This window comes from Glycine max, chromosome 15 (assembly GCF_000004515.6).
Source record: "Glycine max cultivar Williams 82 chromosome 15, Glycine_max_v4.0, whole genome shotgun sequence".
Lineage (NCBI taxonomy): Eukaryota > Viridiplantae > Streptophyta > Magnoliopsida > Fabales > Fabaceae > Glycine > Glycine max.
In genome coordinates this window covers 13,959,008-13,976,128 of record NC_038251.2, presented here as the reverse complement: position 1 = coordinate 13,976,128, position 17,121 = coordinate 13,959,008, and the positions used below count along the sequence as shown (strand labels likewise).

At 31.8% G+C, this 17,121-nt stretch overlaps 4 protein-coding genes across 13 annotated transcripts; 3 read left to right on the top strand and 1 right to left on the bottom strand.

Moving 5' to 3' along the window:
• The first annotated feature begins 994 nt into the window (after positions 1 to 994).
• Positions 995 to 3,023, top strand: LOC100806364 (nifU-like protein 3, chloroplastic). 3 transcript variants are annotated; one of them, XM_014767397.3, is made up of 4 exons: positions 995 to 1,315; positions 1,440 to 1,560; positions 1,933 to 2,306; positions 2,636 to 3,023. In XM_014767397.3, the coding sequence occupies exons 1-4, from the start codon at positions 1,217 to 1,219 to the stop codon at positions 2,825 to 2,827; spliced, it is 786 nt and encodes a 261-aa protein (XP_014622883.1). In that variant the 5' UTR covers positions 995 to 1,216; the 3' UTR covers positions 2,828 to 3,023. The 3 variants fall into 3 exon arrangements, with proteins under 3 accessions (XP_014622883.1, XP_014622882.1, XP_003546416.1); XM_014767396.3 differs by having other exon boundaries at positions 1,005 to 1,315; positions 1,930 to 2,306; XM_003546368.5 differs by having other exon boundaries at positions 1,016 to 1,315; positions 1,930 to 2,228.
• Positions 3,024 to 5,309: 2,286 nt separating this feature from the next.
• LOC100805840 (14 kDa proline-rich protein DC2.15) lies at positions 5,310 to 5,729 on the top strand. Its single transcript, XM_003546367.1, has one exon. It carries the CDS (start codon positions 5,310 to 5,312, stop codon positions 5,727 to 5,729), a length of 420 nt encoding a protein of 139 aa, XP_003546415.1.
• Positions 5,730 to 6,674: 945 nt separating this feature from the next.
• On the top strand, positions 6,675 to 11,651 carry LOC102665609 (uncharacterized). Of its 8 annotated transcripts, none has more exons than XR_001385266.3 (6): positions 6,679 to 7,197; positions 7,395 to 7,481; positions 7,985 to 8,114; positions 8,612 to 8,757; positions 8,839 to 10,250; positions 11,353 to 11,651. XR_001385266.3 is itself a non-coding variant. In XM_041010064.1 (3 exons), exons 1-2 carry the CDS (start codon positions 6,697 to 6,699, stop codon positions 7,434 to 7,436), a joined length of 543 nt encoding a protein of 180 aa, XP_040865998.1. In that variant the 5' UTR covers positions 6,675 to 6,696; the 3' UTR covers positions 7,437 to 10,250; positions 11,353 to 11,651. The 8 variants fall into 8 exon arrangements, 1 of the variants encoding a protein (XP_040865998.1); XR_005888844.1 differs by having other exon boundaries at positions 6,680 to 7,197; positions 8,665 to 8,757; XR_005888845.1 differs by having other exon boundaries at positions 6,678 to 7,197; positions 7,864 to 8,757.
• A 1,725-nt stretch (positions 11,652 to 13,376) lies between these two features.
• LOC100805301 (transcription factor bHLH146) lies at positions 13,377 to 15,173 on the bottom strand. Its single transcript, XM_003546366.5, has 2 exons — positions 14,199 to 15,173; positions 13,377 to 13,592 (listed from the first exon to the last, which is right to left on the bottom strand). Exons 1-2 carry the CDS (start codon positions 14,772 to 14,774, stop codon positions 13,491 to 13,493), a joined length of 678 nt encoding a protein of 225 aa, XP_003546414.2. The 5' UTR covers positions 14,775 to 15,173; the 3' UTR covers positions 13,377 to 13,490.
• Between the last annotated feature and the right edge of the window lie 1,948 nt (positions 15,174 to 17,121).

Here is a 17,121-nt window from a genome sequence, read left to right as displayed (position 1 = left end):
TTCATTTTCATATCTGCAAGCCATAAATAAGAAAAATATCAATTCATACATTTAAACAAAAAATAACTATTAAATAAAGATTTTTAAAGATATTTTCAATATATTTTTATCATAAAAAATAACTCATATTTAACAATTATCAAGAGGACTTGTGAAATGTGTTGAAGGGTCTATTAAAAAAATTGAAATTGAAAATTCTAATCTTAATATCAACGGCGGTTATACCCAAAAAAGATGTTGAAAATCTTTTTTACGAAGATTTTTCAAAAGCGTCTTAAAAAGTTTATTTTATTTTAACAAATATCACCACATTTTTTTCTATGACAGTTTTGGTATAACCAATGTGGGAATTATGTCATTAAAACATTTTTTCAAACCGAAGACTCTTAGTTATGTTAGAACAATCTCACACTTATTGATCAGGTGTATGATGGTAATATTTCAAATGTGTTTGGTATGTTTAAAGATTTTTGAAAATATTATCACAAGTACGGCTAATGCTTTCCCACATTTGATCTCAACCCCCTCTTATAGGAATATTTTATATAGAAACTTAGTTAAAAAAATGAGATTTTTTTCAGAATGTTTTCTAAAAAATCATACCAAATATGAAGTTCTAACATTTCTAACTTAAGGTTCTTTGAGATTATTTATTTTTTGAAAAAACTCCTTCCAAACATCCCCTTACAAAAATCACTAACAAAACCGGTTGTAAAAAGTAAAGCATAAATGAAAGCAAGCACAAGATTTGTGCCTAAAACAGTCCTTCCCAGCAGATCCTCTTAGTTTTTCTATTACACAAAGCTTAGCTCAACTTGCATGCTATATACATTGATCGTTGACCCTCCAAAAGTGCTTTACTTGGGCTTACATAGTAAAGGGTTCAAAAAATGCAGATGACATTTAGGCCCAAAAACCCATCTATAACCAATCTAACAGTCACAAAGAGTTTTTTTTGTGGCTTGCATGTTTCAGTTCTGTCCACAAACTTTAGGTGACTTTATTTTATTTTTTCTTTTATCATCACAAAGAATCAATGTCAGCCAATGAAGAAACGGTAGCTATCAGCATCTCTCTTGCTGCTACTAATATCAGAACTGAACTTTATCATGAAACCAAAAACGAGACAACATTTTATATAAACCAAAATAATTTCAGTTTCAGGCTGTTGGTAATATTCTTATGGTAGTTTTCTGGGTTTCCCACTCACACTCAGATGTTGGGTGGTGCACTTTTAACCCCAACAACTCAAAGCCTCAAGGCAACAAGAACAATTGCAATGCTTTATCCAACTCATAGATTATTGTCTCTTAAGGTACTTTTCTATTTTGTTGTTTGTTCCTGTTATTTCGTATGTTTTTGTTGTGTTATCGTAGGATTCTTTAGTTTGGTAATGGACACTTGTAAATTCTTATGTGATTCAAATATTGTTTTTCTAGAACCCAGTATCAAATACGAGAGGATTTTCATCAAAAGAGAATATTTTTATCAGAGGTCAACAAATCAACATTAAACAATTTTTTGGCCTTATCTCGGGTCATTCTCCACGAAACAAAGCAGGTGTTACTTACTCTCAATGCATGCGTTCTTCAAGAGCTTCATCAGTTAGAAATTTGAATGTAATTGATTACATTGGTTATTAAACTAACATAATGCCAATTTCCAAATACGTACTAAAATTTTACATCATCAATGTTTTCCAGCAAATTTATAATTAATGTTGCAAATCTGAAGTTGGTTAGTGTGAATTATTGAAAATGAAAGTTGAATTTACCAAATGGAAAAAGAGAAATGGAGGTTGAAAGTGTGAACAATGTTATTTCATGATGACACTATAATATTTCCCCAAGTCCAATTATGCATCAAAGTAGCTTGGAAAGGGTGTGAGGAGGAGATAGTGATTGTGGCACTCACATTTTAATGTTGCAGGAGGAGTTGTTTCCCCCAGGTGTGGCCTGCCACTGACAGAAGAGAATGTGGAGAAGGTTTTAGATGAGGTAAGGCCTGGCTTGATGGCTGATGGAGGGAATGTGGCATTACATGAGATAGATGGTCTTGTTGTTGTCCTCAAGCTACAAGGGGCATGTGGATCATGTCCTAGCTCAGCTATGACATTGAAAATGGGAATTGAAACTCGCCTCCGGGATAAGATTCCAGAAATCTTGGAAGTGGAGCAGATAATGGACACTGAGACCGGTCTCGAGTTAACCGAAGAAAATGTTGAAAATGTAGGGGGAACTTCTTGCATCGTTTCTAGCATTTCCATAATTTCATTGGCCTTTTGGAATTTTGATTTTAAGTATGAGGTAAAAGCTAAGTGATCTGATTAAAATGTTTTTCTTTATGTATCATAGTCCTCAGCTTGACAAGGAATGATTGGTGTATTATGCAAAACCGTGATGAAATTCTTACAGCTTCTATAATTCTTCAATCACTTAGATAGTGGCATAAACATTTATGCCTAGAGCTAGAATAGAAGATAAATGCTTAAATGAATCTTCCAATCCATCTATTTCTGGTGGTTTATTTGAAGACATTCTCTGTAAAACAAATTTAGACATGTATCTATAAGTTACTAGTGAGCACTTACTGTTGCATCAGGATTCTGAATCTTATAATATTGTTCATTTTTCAGGTTCTTTCTGAAATTAGACCATACCTTGTTGGCACTGGGGGAGGAATATTAGAGCTTGTTCAGATAAAGGATTATGTTGTCAAAGTTCGGCTAAGTGGACCTGCAGCTGGGGTTACGACAGTTCGTGTTGCCTTAACACAGAAGCTGAGAGATAAGATACCTGCTATTGCAGCTGTGCAACTAATAGACTGATGTCACATACAATACAAGTTTTTTTATATTTTGATTTATCTGTTACATTGCAAACTCGTACCCTTTTGACATGGTTTTAGCCGTATGAAAAAAGAGCAGATACTAAAATCAAGGATTTTGACTTTTTTGTTGTCGAAGGTTAACATATACTGAGCTAAAATTAATGAAAATGATGACAACTTGCACTGAGTGAACATAATGTTGTTTTCTTTATTGCTACCTTGTTATGGCTCTGCTCCAGCTGTCGGTTGTGAATAAGAACCATCTAAACAAGAAGAGTAAACCACCATTTTATTCCCTAAATGTGTAAAGCTTTGTCACATTAGTTTTTGAAAGTAAGGAAATTCAAAACAAGTCTTTATTTATCACTTTAGTCCCTAAATTTAATTATTTATTGTCACTTTAGTCTTTAAAAGTATGTTAATATTATCATTTAAGGCACAATTTTTTTTTGAATTTTTGGAATAAAGTGAGAGATAGATTGCACTTTCAGAGACCTTTTTTTGAGTTTTATTACTTTGAGGGACTAAAGTAATAGTGACTCACACATTCAATGAGCAAATTGGCTATTTACCCAAACCAGAACATAGAAAGCATAAATTACTTCTCTTTCAAGCATAGTGTCTCATAACACGGGTCATAGTGTTAAACTCAGTTAATGGAACTATGTATATTGAAAAGCTTTTGTAGTGCTAGTGTGAACTCCGTAAACTTTGTATGTCTCTTTAGGATTATTCACTTTTTTTTACTTCCTCTATAGGCAAGTTGTTTGTCCTATTTAGTTCTCCAAGTTCTTAATGGATGCTTCCGTATTTTTGAAACTAGACCATGTTGCTCGGATAAGTTGAATTGGAGAATTCTCTAAAGATGAAGTTTGGTCTTGAGGAGGTGGAAGAGGCAGAAATATTTTATTGGATAGGGATTCTTCTTGCTTTCTAGAGAGGTTGGAATGATTTTTTGATCCTTGTCTACTAAAATTACACATATAGTTAGCTTGCTCTTGGGAATATGGTCTCTCTCATGGCACTATATATGCAAGTTTTAGGAATTTTAAAAACTGGCAGAAAATGTATTTTAGATCACCACAAATTAGTTTGTTTTCCATGTCAGCAGGGTTACTGATGGAGTTAGAGAGGAGGGACAAAGTCACATTTCTTACAGATAAAGAACTAATATCTTCGATCTAAAAGTACAAGGACCAAGACAAAATATAGGAACCAAAACACTTTTTTCCTTTTTTTTTTTATTTCATTTTTTTTAGACACATTTACCAAGCGATGGTTATATTGATTTTCAAAAGTAACACCTTAACAATTTGTTCTAACGCATCAACGGTTTCAAAGGCATGCCCTATACCTTATCAATGGGTTTAAAATATTGCCTAATATTAATATACAACAATTGTCAACATTTGTAAATGTCGACAATTGTATATTTCGGCAACAATTTTCTAACTTTTAGCCTGTTGGACATTACCTAAAGTACAAAATGTTGTGGCGTCTATTGGTTTACTAGTACACATTAACTTACCTGTGGATCAAAGTGCATTTATTGTTACCTTCACCTTCATCATTAATTGCCCCAAACCATTTGAATTCAGCATCAACATTAAGTTGATTGTGTAAAGATCTTTGGAAGTTCATTGCGATTAATCTAAAAATACTATTTAATCTTTAAGATTATAACATAAAGACATTTTAATTCTAACATTCAATGTATAGAAAAACTAATCTCCTTGTTTATAATTTTGATACTCTATTAGATGATTATTTTTTATCTTTAAATACTAAATTACGAGTCATAAACTATGTTTTAATATTCACTCAAATAAATAAAGAAATATCTATAAGACTTATTGTGATAAACATCTAGCTTAACTTTGAGTGGATTGATATGAAAAAAAAAAAAAGATAGATGGAGAAAATAATTAATATGATTAATGATTAAATATAGAAATAAGAAAATGAGATATAAAGAAATTTAATGTATATTTATAATTTTTTTATAATGGGACCACTATTGAAGGTAGTGCTTGAAAAAATGGGCAATTCCATTGTGGAATATAGTCGTTTGTAGTTGCAAAATTTTATATATGCATCCATTGACTGATGATGTCAATTCTCACCTAATCTCACCCGCATATCCTAATTCAACTAATAAGCATTAAGAGTGTGGATCTATTAGTACGAGGTTGTTCTATTTAAATTAACAAGTGATTTTAAATTTGAGTTCCAAGTGTCCATAATGTTACTATAGGTTTCAAACAAGGATTGCTTCCTCTAGACGATATTTGTGGTGTAACAGAAACAAAAGGCCTAATTCAACCATTTTCTTTACCCGTTTAACTTTTTAACCAATTCACCCAACTGGGCATTCCAGAACACTAAATAAACCGCCATACACTACAAATAACTCCCATCTACACAAACACTCTTCTCTTAAGCTTTGGTAGTTTACTAATATTTTTGAGTAGTTAAAGAATATGGGTTCTAAAACTTGCTCTTCCCTTTTCCTCACACTTAACGTCCTCTTCTTTGCAGTTGTCTCAGCTCATGGGCCATGCCCTGGTCCAAACCCAAACCCAAACCCGAAGCCTAAGCCCAGGCCCACCAGCCTTTCAGGTGGTTCTAACACTTTAGAAGCCTCTTCTTGCCCACGTGATGAACTCAAACTAGGCATATGCACCAATTTGCTAAACAGAACCGTGAACATCACTTTGGGTGAACCACCAGTTATCCCTTGCTGCTCCCTCATCGCGGGCCTAGTTGATTTTGAAGCTGCAGTGTGCCTCTGCACTCCCCTCAGACAAAACATTTTGGGCATCGACCTTGACATCCCTGTCATATTCAACTTTCTTTTCAACATTTGCTCAAGGGAAGTCCCACGTGACTTTTTATGTTAATTTATTACGTAAAATTATTATATGATTCGAGATCACCACATATATCTTGATCATAATTAATTTTTACATAAAATAGATAACAAAAATTTTCAATTTACAGAAAAAGTTAATAAGACTCGACTAAACTAGTGCGCATATTGGTTGGGATCATAGTGATCCTGCTGTAATAATTTCTCATCATCATGGCCCATAAACAACATTTTATACCATCGTATCTACTAGTATTACTAGTACTTTGTGTTTTCTACTCGGGCTTTTATACCATTTTTTCTCCTTCTATTGATTAGTGTGTGATTCCTGTACGTGCATGGATGGTTTTAATTAACTTCTCGTGTTTCATAGAGCATACCACACGTTAAGTTACATGTTGCTTCATTCCCCAATAAATTTTGTATTGTTATAAATAATTTGCTATTGGTAATTTCTTGTTTAACACTTATATATCATCTAAATTCAGAGAAAATATAAGATGAGTTGGATGATTAAAAAAAATGTTGATCTTATATAATACACTAACATAAACATTCAAATTGAGATGACAGGATTATTGTTTACATTTAAATCACTAATATTTTCCAAATCAATTTGTCCCAACTCATACAATTCTAATATCTTAATTATTGTAAATTGATGATATGAAAAAACATTCTTCAAATTCATAAATTATCAATTTGAAATCTCTATAGATTAATAAAATTTTAGAGTCACAGCACATTATTAATCATTACTAGAAAAAATATTTTTAATATCATTACTTTAACATTGGTGTATGATAAAATCAATCTTATCCGGATGATAACATTTTTATAAATAAATTAATTTTGTTAATATATTATATTAACATAGCAATTTTATCGATTATTGCAAATCTATGATAATGTTATCATCTTTTCGGGTTTTTTAATGTTGGGTTTTAATGTTAACGTGCTTTTTGTTAAAGCTGAGGTTGTCTTTTTTCTTTTATTTAATGTTAATGTGGCTCTCGCTACCTGGCTGTCTCGCTCTCTTCTTTCTCTCTCTCGCAACAATAACTCATCTCTTCAGAGACCTCTCATTGGGCCACTCCAAGAGAGACTCCACGCCGCCGCTGATAATGCCTCCCAAGCTCGCTGCCGTCACCGCCGCCGACGACCTTCCCTCTTCGTTCGGCCAGCTCGCCGCCTCTCTCTCCGATTCTGACTTTGCACTAACCGCCTACGAGATCTTCCTCGCCGCGTGCCGCACCTCCTCCGGCAAGCCTCTCAGTTTCGCTGCCAACCACTCCTCCACTATCGCCAGCAAGGTCAAGAAGGCCTTTGGCCTTAAATCGCCAGGTTTGGCCTCCAGAAAGAGCCCTGGCTCTGCTTCGGGCCAAGGAAAGCCGAAACGGCCTCTCATCGTCGGCGAGCTGATGCGCAACCAGATGAAGGTTTCCGAAGCCATGGATTCGCACGTGCGACGCGTGCTGCTCAGGATTTCCGCTGGCCAGGTCGTTAACACTCTTCGCTTAAACAACTCCTCACGTTTTTTCGCACGTGCCGCAATGCATGTTGCGAGGGAGGCTTGATCTCGCTCTGCGAGCGCTTTTTATCTTTGAGTTTTACTGTTCTACTGTTTCATATTTTGTTTTTTTATTGATGGCTTCCTATCCTAATGTAGATTTAATTTCATTTGTATTCTTGTCAGGGAATACCATCTGTTAGTAAAACACTGGAGGATTCTGATTAATGGGTTACTGCACTCTGTAAGAATCTGACTACTTGGTGGCCATGGGTAAGTCACACTGAGATATTGCTTTCGAGTTTGCCTTTTGTTTTTTCTCCCCATTGCTGATTGAATTACTTTCACTTGCTTGTTGGATCTGTGCTATAGTTTGCCTAGGGGGAGATTCCACTTGTACCATCTAAAGGGTACTGAGATTATTGTTGTAAAAAGTTGCTTTTGCTCTTTGGATTTACATGTTTTATTTGGTTGTTATTGGAGATGATTAGTTAATTGTTTTTCAACTTTTCTGTTTCAGATTATATTTTCACCTCTACAAATGCATGATATATCATATATATAATAAGTAGTAGTCTGGAGATTGCTGAATTTTTGTTCTGCTTGTTTTCGTGGAAATTTTGCTTTACTTTTTACTCTTGGGGTGTGGCAACAGCCTTTTCAGAGCATTGGTTGCTGGCTTTGTTAAGACTGACAAGGAATTTCTGAGCAGAGGTGTGAACTTAGGCTTTTTTTCTCTTCTTATTACTGATTACAATGATTATGCATCCTGCTAGGCCCTCGTTCAGGATAAAAATCTTACAATTTGTCATGGAGGGCGAGCCCTAGTGCAGCGGTAAAGTTGTGCCTTGGTGACTTGTTGGTCATGGGTTCGAATCCGGAAACAGCCTCTTTGCATCTGCAAGGGTAAGGCTGCGTACAATATCCCTTCCCCATACCTTCGCATAGCGAAGAGCCTCTGGACAACGAAGTTTTTTTTGTCATGGATTATAGTTATCAAAGGCTGGTGGGAGGCTTATAATTAAGTAGTTAACTAGTAATTATCAGTTTTATTAATAATTGTTTATAGTATTATGTTTAAGGAATCAAAAGTAGAAATTTTTTAATGTTATTAATATATTATATTTGTAATTTTTAATAAAAAACCTATATTAATTTAACCATTACTCATAGTTAGTAAAATCAATTATAAATTACTAGTTTTATAGAGTTTTTGGAAACGTATTCTCACAAACCATTTATGAGTTGAATGCAACTACTAACTTTTAGCATGTTAAAATAGACTGGCTTTTAGTTAATTAAGCACAAAATTGATCTATTAGAGTCACCTAGTAAAAATAAAAAATACTTAAGAATATTAATTCTTTAGCTTTATTTGAGTCGGTTTCCTGTTTCTTCTCAAGTCATGTGATGACTGATGACGTGACCAGCTTGTGGAATATCTTATTAAAAACAGCATGTTGGATATTTTTCTATGCAATTGGACGAATTTCTTTCAAAACAGTGCAGAACTCTGAAAGTGTTACTTCATGCTCAAAATAAGTGCCAGGTAATGTTTGATAGTGCCAGCTGCATATAAAATTTGTAGTTTATTTTCATTTGCTAGCTAACCTCTTGATGGTTTGATCAGGTTTCACAGCCAAGATGAACTTGAGTGATGACGTAGATCTGGAGGATTATGTTTCTCGCCCTGACAAAATCAGTGTGCTGATTTTTGTGCCCAATAATTTTCTTGTCCTATATATCTCATTCTATTTATTTGTACTTTTTTTTTACTAAGAATCCAAAAAAATACTTCTTATTGTTTATATAACATGCTTACATACTCAAAAATACTTTTCTCCTCAATTTTACAATTGTATTTGCGGTTCCTATTAGTTTTTTCTTAGGAAAAAAAATTATTACTAACTATTTTTTTTACAGAAATACTGATTATTGTTTATATAAAAAAAATATTAACTTCCACAAAAATAAATAACAAATATATCTTTACAAAAAAAATCATATCAGTGGTATCGGAGCTAAGGTTTCTGAGGCTTGTTGATCAGTGAAAAGAAAAAAGATCAAAAGAAAGAAAGCAAGAGAGCAATTAAGGATTGTTTGAGTAAATCTAGACAATAGATAGATGACAACCCAAACATGTACAGTTCAGGATTGTTTGAGTAAATCCTGATAAATCTTTGGCATACTTGCCCTTCCTTTCTTTCTTTACTTCGACTATTTGTTGAAGTTCATATTATTTTAAATGTAAAAGCTATTTTAATGCATAAACAACTTCAGCAGAAAAGATCCATGCTACATTGTAAACAATTGGTTTCAAGCAGATTTAAATAAGTTGGCAGCACGTATCTTTCATTTCATGGGTTGTTTACACATTTTTTGTGAGCACTAAAGAGGATGAAATACTCAAGGAAATTGGAAACTTGCATTAATTTCTGTATTACATTGTTGTGAAAGTGCATTCAAAGTCTGCGCAATGGCACGGTCCAATTAACTAGCTTCTACCAACTTCTTAGCCACCCTTAGTCCAAACATTGTGTAAATTTAAGGGTTTTTGATGTCAAGGATACAACTTAAAGTAATTTTTTTCATTAAATAAAAAACATATTATGTTAAAAATATAAAAGCTAGTATTTCTCTTTTTAATTTACGATTTTTTTGTTTCTATATTCCTATTATCAGCCTTAAAATCTAATAAGATATGTGTAGTTACTACTATTGATCTTGATTAATAGTTTGTCTCTTTATAATACTTCAAGTTATTGATGTTGAACTCTCAATCACAATCAAGCTTAGAACATGGGCATAATTGACATTTTTATGCAAGACTCTATTACATCTTTAAAATATTAATTTATTATTCACTGATAATTTACTATTTAGTCATAGCCTTGCGACTTGAAACTTATGGTAAAGTATTGATAACATATATTTTGTGTTTGCAGGATACGAGTTTCATATCCATTTCAATGGGGAGCACCTACATTTGATGCAGGTGAAGCCTTTGTTATGATGATGACATCCTTTGTTGCTCTTGTAGAGGTAATTTCTTTCTTTAGACTTTCTCTATCTATTTTTAATTTGGGACAAGAATTCTTTTATTTATTAATTAATTGGTATCATCCTTCCTATGTAATACATATTTATACATTTATGTTTCTTCTATTAGCTTTCATATTCATAATTTTCTGTCTCTTTTGTGTACTTTATAAGAGCTTTGTAGTAGCATAATTTTCTATTAGCTTTCATATTCATAATTTAGGATATCATATTAGTCTTATTTTTCTTGGAGACAATTGACCTTTAGAGAAATTATCTTACTTTCTTAAAATAAATTTTACAAATCTTGTAGTAGCATCATGGTTGATTTTTTTTTCTTCTCTGTCTCCTTAGAAGAAGCATATAGTACTGAAGTCAGGATTTTAACTTTGAGAAATTTTATCAATAGTTTGGCATATGTAGAAAATGGCGGTTAAAAATTGGGAACCACATTGATATTGTTAACCACATATAGTGTTTGGATTTCAGTTAGAAACCCTCCAACGAATGTTCAACTCAATCCTTCCTCACAAGCTTTTCTGTTCAGTGGACTTGGGGTGTGTGCAAATAATAAACCAAACATACACTTAATGTATATAACTGCTTTATAAGATAACTTTAGCAATGATATGAAAATGATTACTACATAAATGCAATAAATTAGGTTGGAGACTATGGTTGGTATGTTAATGAATGTCTGGAAGGATAACATAAGGTAATGGAACCAAAAGGGTGGGGGTGGTGGAGATTGATCTAAATTATTTTTTCTTAGTTTATCAGCTATGTTCAACTAGTGCAATAGTTGACATTTTTTATTCTGTTCTCTTAAGGGAAATTGTAATAATTAATACATAATTTACTAAATTTTGACCCTGCACATGGTAGTATTATTGCATGCATGATGACATACTAATAGAGATTATCCATTGTTTATTCTATACCAGTGCCTAACTTGGTTAGTGTTATACAATTGCTAGTTTGCATTATCATTTAATAGTACTACTTTTTAGAATTAACTAGTTGTAGAATAAGGAGGTTTTTTTTTTCCTTCAAAATATAGTGCAACTTACCCTCTTATATTTATGATGATTTTCTTTGATTGTAGGTTCTCTGAAAGGCAAGAGTATGTGACAGTGTTACTATGTAGCACTAGTGGGTGTGACAAATCTACAATGTCTGCATTGCTTGTAATTTTGCTTGTAACTTGAAAAAGAAAAATAATTGTTTGTTTTTCAAATGCCAAAAATCTAGTTTTTACTTATTTTGTGGTAAGATATATATGTAAGTTGAAAATGAGTAGTATTTATACCATACAGTTTGATAACTATCATTTAAATTTGTTTCTAGATTAATATTATGAGATTGTAAGTAATGTGATATTGTAATGAAAATAATATTTTAAAATCTTTTAGTTTAAAATTAATATATTTTTTATAAATTGGTTCTTGTTGTTTCATTGTAAAGATTGATAAAATATTAAAAATTTAGCAAAAAAACATTGTTTGGTCTAAAATCGATGTAGAAAGTGTCCTTACAATATCGGTTGGGCACTTTGCACATTGATTTGGTCAAAATCGATGTCGTAAGCACATTTAACATCGATTTTGTCAAAAATCGATGTTATAAAGGTACTTTTTACATCGATTATTTTAGAATTGATGTAGAAAGCGCTTTAGAATGTACACAATTTAACATCAACCTTTTGAGAACGGATGTTGTTATGGACCTTATAACATTGGTTATGACCAAAATCGATATTTTAACAATTATTATTTTAGTATATTTCTTATTATTCGGCATTGATTTTTGTAAAAATGGATGTCGTGTAAAACATGTTGACATCAATTTTTTAAAAATCGAAATTACCATTGATAATGTTAACGTCAATGATTTCAATATTGGTTAGAAACTAACGTTGAAAATAAAAAAACAACCAATATTAAAAACTTATTTTCTAGTAGTGAGTTACATCCAATGAAAATTAATTTTCACTCGCTTCCCCCCTAACATTGTTGACCCTACGAAAATCTCTTTCAATTTATGTAAACAATATAACAACGTGTACGTAAGCTTCCCATTAATATGTACTTCTCCAAATTTCTCATACTCTTATAAGAACTATGGAAAGTCAGTAATTACAAAAAGGGAATGGTAGGTAGGGTATCAAATGTAATTCTCTTTAGGAGACATGGGTGTAATTTGCTGAAAAGAGAGAGAAAAATAAAGTTAATTAGGAAAAGAAACAAATTAAAGAGACAAAGAAAACCAAGAAAAATGAGTTTTTTTTTTGTTAACCGCGTGCCAGTGAAGTTTTATTAGTTTTTATTTAAGTTATATTTAATATTACTATATTTATATATCTACTTATTTAAAAGATTTATTATCAGTCATTGTACATAAGTTAATAAATATTAGTTTCGTAACACAAATCGTCGGGAAATCATGAACATGGTGGATATGATAGCATTCACATATGTAAACCGGGGCTAGGTTTAGGAGTGTTTGTGTGAATGAGGTTTGCATTACAAGAGTTTGTTTTCTGTTTGTGTTAGAGAATGTATAAGTCTACGACACCTTAACAAAATTGGTGATTTGAAAAAAAATTAGACGTGGCAGTCTTATATATCATATAGGGTGTTGATGTGGTGCAGTCTAATAATTTTTGCTTTAGACTTTATATATTATAAATTGATGCTAGCTTGATATATGCAAATTTAGATGAATCATTTATATATATCATATATCAAAGTGATGTTGATTGAGTAAGATTCATAAGTGTTATAAATATTTTAGTATTGTATTTAATTTTTACGGATAAAAAAACTGTTATATACATATATATTAATTAGATAAATTAAAGTAACGAGAGTTGAGTTTAGAAAAGAAAAAAAAAACTAATCTCTCACAATTTATGGGTTAAACAAATAACAATATTTTATTTTCAGACGCAGAAATAAATAATAATTAAAACTCGTTCTTTGGAATTTTATTACAAAGCATATCATTTCTTAATTTTATCAATGCATTTTAACTGTCATTGATTGAATAAAAAATATTAATTTCTTTGTTAATCATTATGTTTTCTTAACGCAATGATTAACAAAATCGTACGTATATAGTAGTGAGATTTCTGAAAACAATATTTTTGCATCTCAAAAAATTCCCATGCCTCTGTGACGATTGAAGATATCTTCAATTTGACTAATTTGGAGTCCAAAACGTATTAGTGACTCAGCAGAAGCTTCAGTGTAGAGCGACTTTTAGATTCCACTCCCCTCTTCTCATGACGCATGAAATGAAGCACATGTTTTGTGGTCCCAGAATGCGTAAATTATGCCAACAATGCTGGTAGTGGGAAATGAAAAGCAGAAGATTAATCATATGATTTTTTTTTCTTTTTGCTGGATAGATTAATCATATATGATACTGCGTGTGTCAACTCGTTAACTTGAAAATCTAATACTACAAGCGAATAAAATGAATTCGGCTGCAGTTAGTTTAACCGTCAAATATAATATTTTTATAAATTACTAACTAAACATCGAAATTAACGAAACTGCATTGTCGTCCCTCTTATACACGGCATTCACACACATAATAAAAAAAACTAAAACTCTATATTGCATTGTAAACAATTTATTGGAGAGCATTGGAATGATAAAAAAAAAATTGGGAAGCATTGTTACTTTCTTCTTCTAGCTTTTCTTTTCCTTAATTTTGTTAACTTCGCCCCCTTAACAGATTTGAAAAAATATATACACGATATTCAACAAATCAAAAGACAATAGTACAGCATACTATATAGATATATAGTTACTTTGATAATTGACAATATATATTATATGTGGAACACATACATAATAGTAATAATGGGCTAATAGAAAAAGCAAATTAAAGTAGATAGATATGAATCAATCAATGTGTCTCCGCGAGGCACCGAAGAATGTTCACCTGCATTTGCAAACAGCTTACATAGCTTTGTAGTTCTGTCACCATTTGTTCACTACACATCTCTTCTCCACCCGGCATCAACCTTCTTAGGCTCTTCAATTGACCATTGATGACTTCATCTTCATCACCATCATCATCTTCTCTCAAACCCCTTTTCATTTCAGGCATTTCCTTGCACTTGTTATTAGATTTCAAACTAGGGTTTGAAGGGAAATTATCCAACGGCACCATTTCACAATTTTGGCCACAAACCCTTGATGATGATGAACCTTCACCAAAGCTAGTGGTGTCACAATCTACATTGACTCTATCTCTTTGAAGCTTCACACTTAGAGCATTACTCCATGCAAAACCTTGGGCTGAGTGCACCATTGCCATGTCCACTTCATACTTGACAACATTCTGAATATTGTCATCACAATAGCCACTATGTTGATCTGATGAAGTGCTTCTTTCCTTGATCTTCATCAATGCTGGCACCAAATAGTTCATGTAGTTTCTGGCAAATGCTGCTTGTTCCACTTTGTTGGGTTCAAGAGAGTACACACGTCTGCGTTTAGCAGGTTGACCCTCCATGTAACAATCCAAAGAAGCACCTTTTGTTATCTAAAGAAAATTAAAAGAAAAAATAAATCTAAGCAAGAAATGTATAAGGATGAAGAAAAGGAAGAAGAACAAGAAGAATTGTGAGTGGCAATAGAAGTTAAAAGGGTGCAAAATATGCGAAGTAAAGTAATGAGGGTGTAGTGAAAGTGGGGGGAGAGAATTATGAAAGAGGAAGTGTTTGTTTTTGTCAGCTATGTTAAGGAGAAAGAAGAAGGCAAAAACAAGCTTTTAGGGGAATGGTGTGGTTGTGGAGAAGTTAGTGTTGAAGATAGTTCAAGTTATAGGGGAGTGAAGTTCACTAGCAAATAAATTTTTAATTTTTCCTTGACATGAGGAGGCCCCATGTAACTGAATAATTGGAGTGATAAGGAAACTAGATTATAATAATTACTAGGCGAAGTAAGTATGGACGCACGCACACGCACAAAAAGAAGACCACAGGCCTAGAAAACGAGTTTCTGTGGGAGAGTGATTATAGGGAGAGTCAGTGTACAGAGGCACGTACAACACAAAGATATGAGTGTGTAATGTGTACGTGTATGGCCAACAATGTTGCTCCAATGCTAAGGATTAGATTCATATTGCACACAAGAAAGTGAATTTGAGTTTTGTTGTTGATGTAAGAACTTTAAGGATGAACATCATTGAGTGCTCTTTAACTCTTAAGATATGATTTAAATCTAATATTTTTTTTCTGTTTCTAATTATAAGATTTTTTTTAAAAAATTATTTTTTTATAATATATTTTTAAAATTTTTAAATACACTAATTATTTTTTATATATATAATTACTTAATTATTTTTTCTTTAAATATTAATAAAAAATAATTAAGTAGACAGAGAGATAAAAAAATAATAATTTTAAAATGATAATACAAATAATTGACATATTTAACTACTTTTATTAAGGTATAAGGTATGTGAATTAGTTAAAAATATATTATTATTAGATACTGATGAAGTAATCTTTTTTTAGACTCAACTCATTTTGGTGTGTTTTGATTAGCTTTCGGTTCTACCAAATTTAATTTCAAAATCAAGTTGAAGGACAAACCAATAAATAGTTGCTTTAACTTTTTCAATTTTCTACCATGATATTAGTGGTCAAATTGATTTAAGAGGTATCCAAACATATTATTAAACTATTTAACTATTTGTAACAATAAAATTGTTGGTTCAGGTGAGATTCATCTTGATTCTCTTAAATAAAGAGTTAATTTAAACTTTGTAAATGAAAAAAATATATAATTAAAAAAACAACATTAAAAGATTATCAATTAAATTTTTTAATAAAAATTTATTATTAATTAAAGTAATCAATACTCTATAACAATGTCATAGTATAAAAATATCAATTTGTATTGAAAGAAAGTGTGTTTATGTGAGTGTGTGTGCAAAATAGTGGGAGTGGTCTATTTTGAATGGCACATGGCCTCACATGCTTGTTGCTTTTCACAACTACCCACAGAACGGAGTCTCACCCATGTGCCGCTAGAAAACAAAAACACCAAAACCCCACTATAAATGCACCTCACATGACTCCAACTCCTTTAAGTGGTACTCTTTCTCTTTGCACTTCCAGGGTCTCCCCTACTTACAAGTTTTTCCCCCTCTCATTTCAAATCAACCAGCTCATCCTACTCCTACTACTCCTTTTCCCCATCTCTCTATGCGTTTTTCTTTTAATTAATTACCCTAGCCTCTGATCAATTTGTAATTTTCTGTTGGGTATATTTATGAATTAAAAAAAATTATAACTCCACACTTTTTGGGGTGAGCACACTTGGAGGAAACAAAGGAATCGGAAAAAGGGATAAATATAAGGAGTGATGTGATAAAAAAAAAAAAGAGAAATAAAAAATAAATATAAAAAATTTAGTTTAATTTCTATGCATTATTAGCATAAAAAAATATAAAATAATTTGTTATTGAATAACAATATGAAATTATATTATATTATCAATGTGACTATTTTTATATAAAAAAAATATTGAGAAAGAATCATACCTATTATGAATATAATATACTAATTTATGTGAATTATCAATAGATGCATCACTCTTCATATGAAATCTATATTTGACTTTTGGAGTGTGTTTGATTTGGTAAAAAGACAAGACAGGCTGGATAAGTAATTGACTGAGTCATAGAACAACTTTTTGTACTGTACGTTGTTTGATAGTCGATACACAATACAAATAGTTTGATATTGTATATTGTTTGATGTGCTTATATATTGGATCAAATAATGTAAATTTTACTTTAATATCATTTTGTATTGTGTAATGTTTGATTTGTATTAGGAAAAGATACAGAA

Coding starts and splice junctions, on each gene's coding strand:
- LOC100805840 (XM_003546367.1), top strand. CDS start 5,310: ATGGGTTCTAAAACTTGCTCTTCCCTTTTCCTCACACTTAACGTCCTC.
- LOC100805301 (XM_003546366.5), bottom strand. CDS start 14,774: ATGGAGGGTCAACCTGCTAAACGCAGACGTGTGTACTCTCTTGAACCC. Junction 13,593..14,198: donor TAAGCTGTTTGCAAATGCAG/GTGAACATTCTT, acceptor TCCCACTACCAG/CATTGTTGGCATAATTTACG.
- LOC100806364 (XM_014767396.3), top strand. CDS start 1,217: ATGTTGGGTGGTGCACTTTTAACCCCAACAACTCAAAGCCTCAAGGCA. Junction 1,561..1,929: donor TTCTCCACGAAACAAAGCAG/GTGTTACTTACT, acceptor TTAATGTTGCAG/GAGGAGTTGTTTCCCCCAGG. Junction 2,307..2,635: donor ATTTTGATTTTAAGTATGAG/GTAAAAGCTAAG, acceptor TTCATTTTTCAG/GTTCTTTCTGAAATTAGACC.
- LOC102665609 (XM_041010064.1), top strand. CDS start 6,697: ATGTTAATGTGGCTCTCGCTACCTGGCTGTCTCGCTCTCTTCTTTCTC. Junction 7,198..7,394: donor TCAGGATTTCCGCTGGCCAG/GTCGTTAACACT, acceptor TATTCTTGTCAG/GGAATACCATCTGTTAGTAA.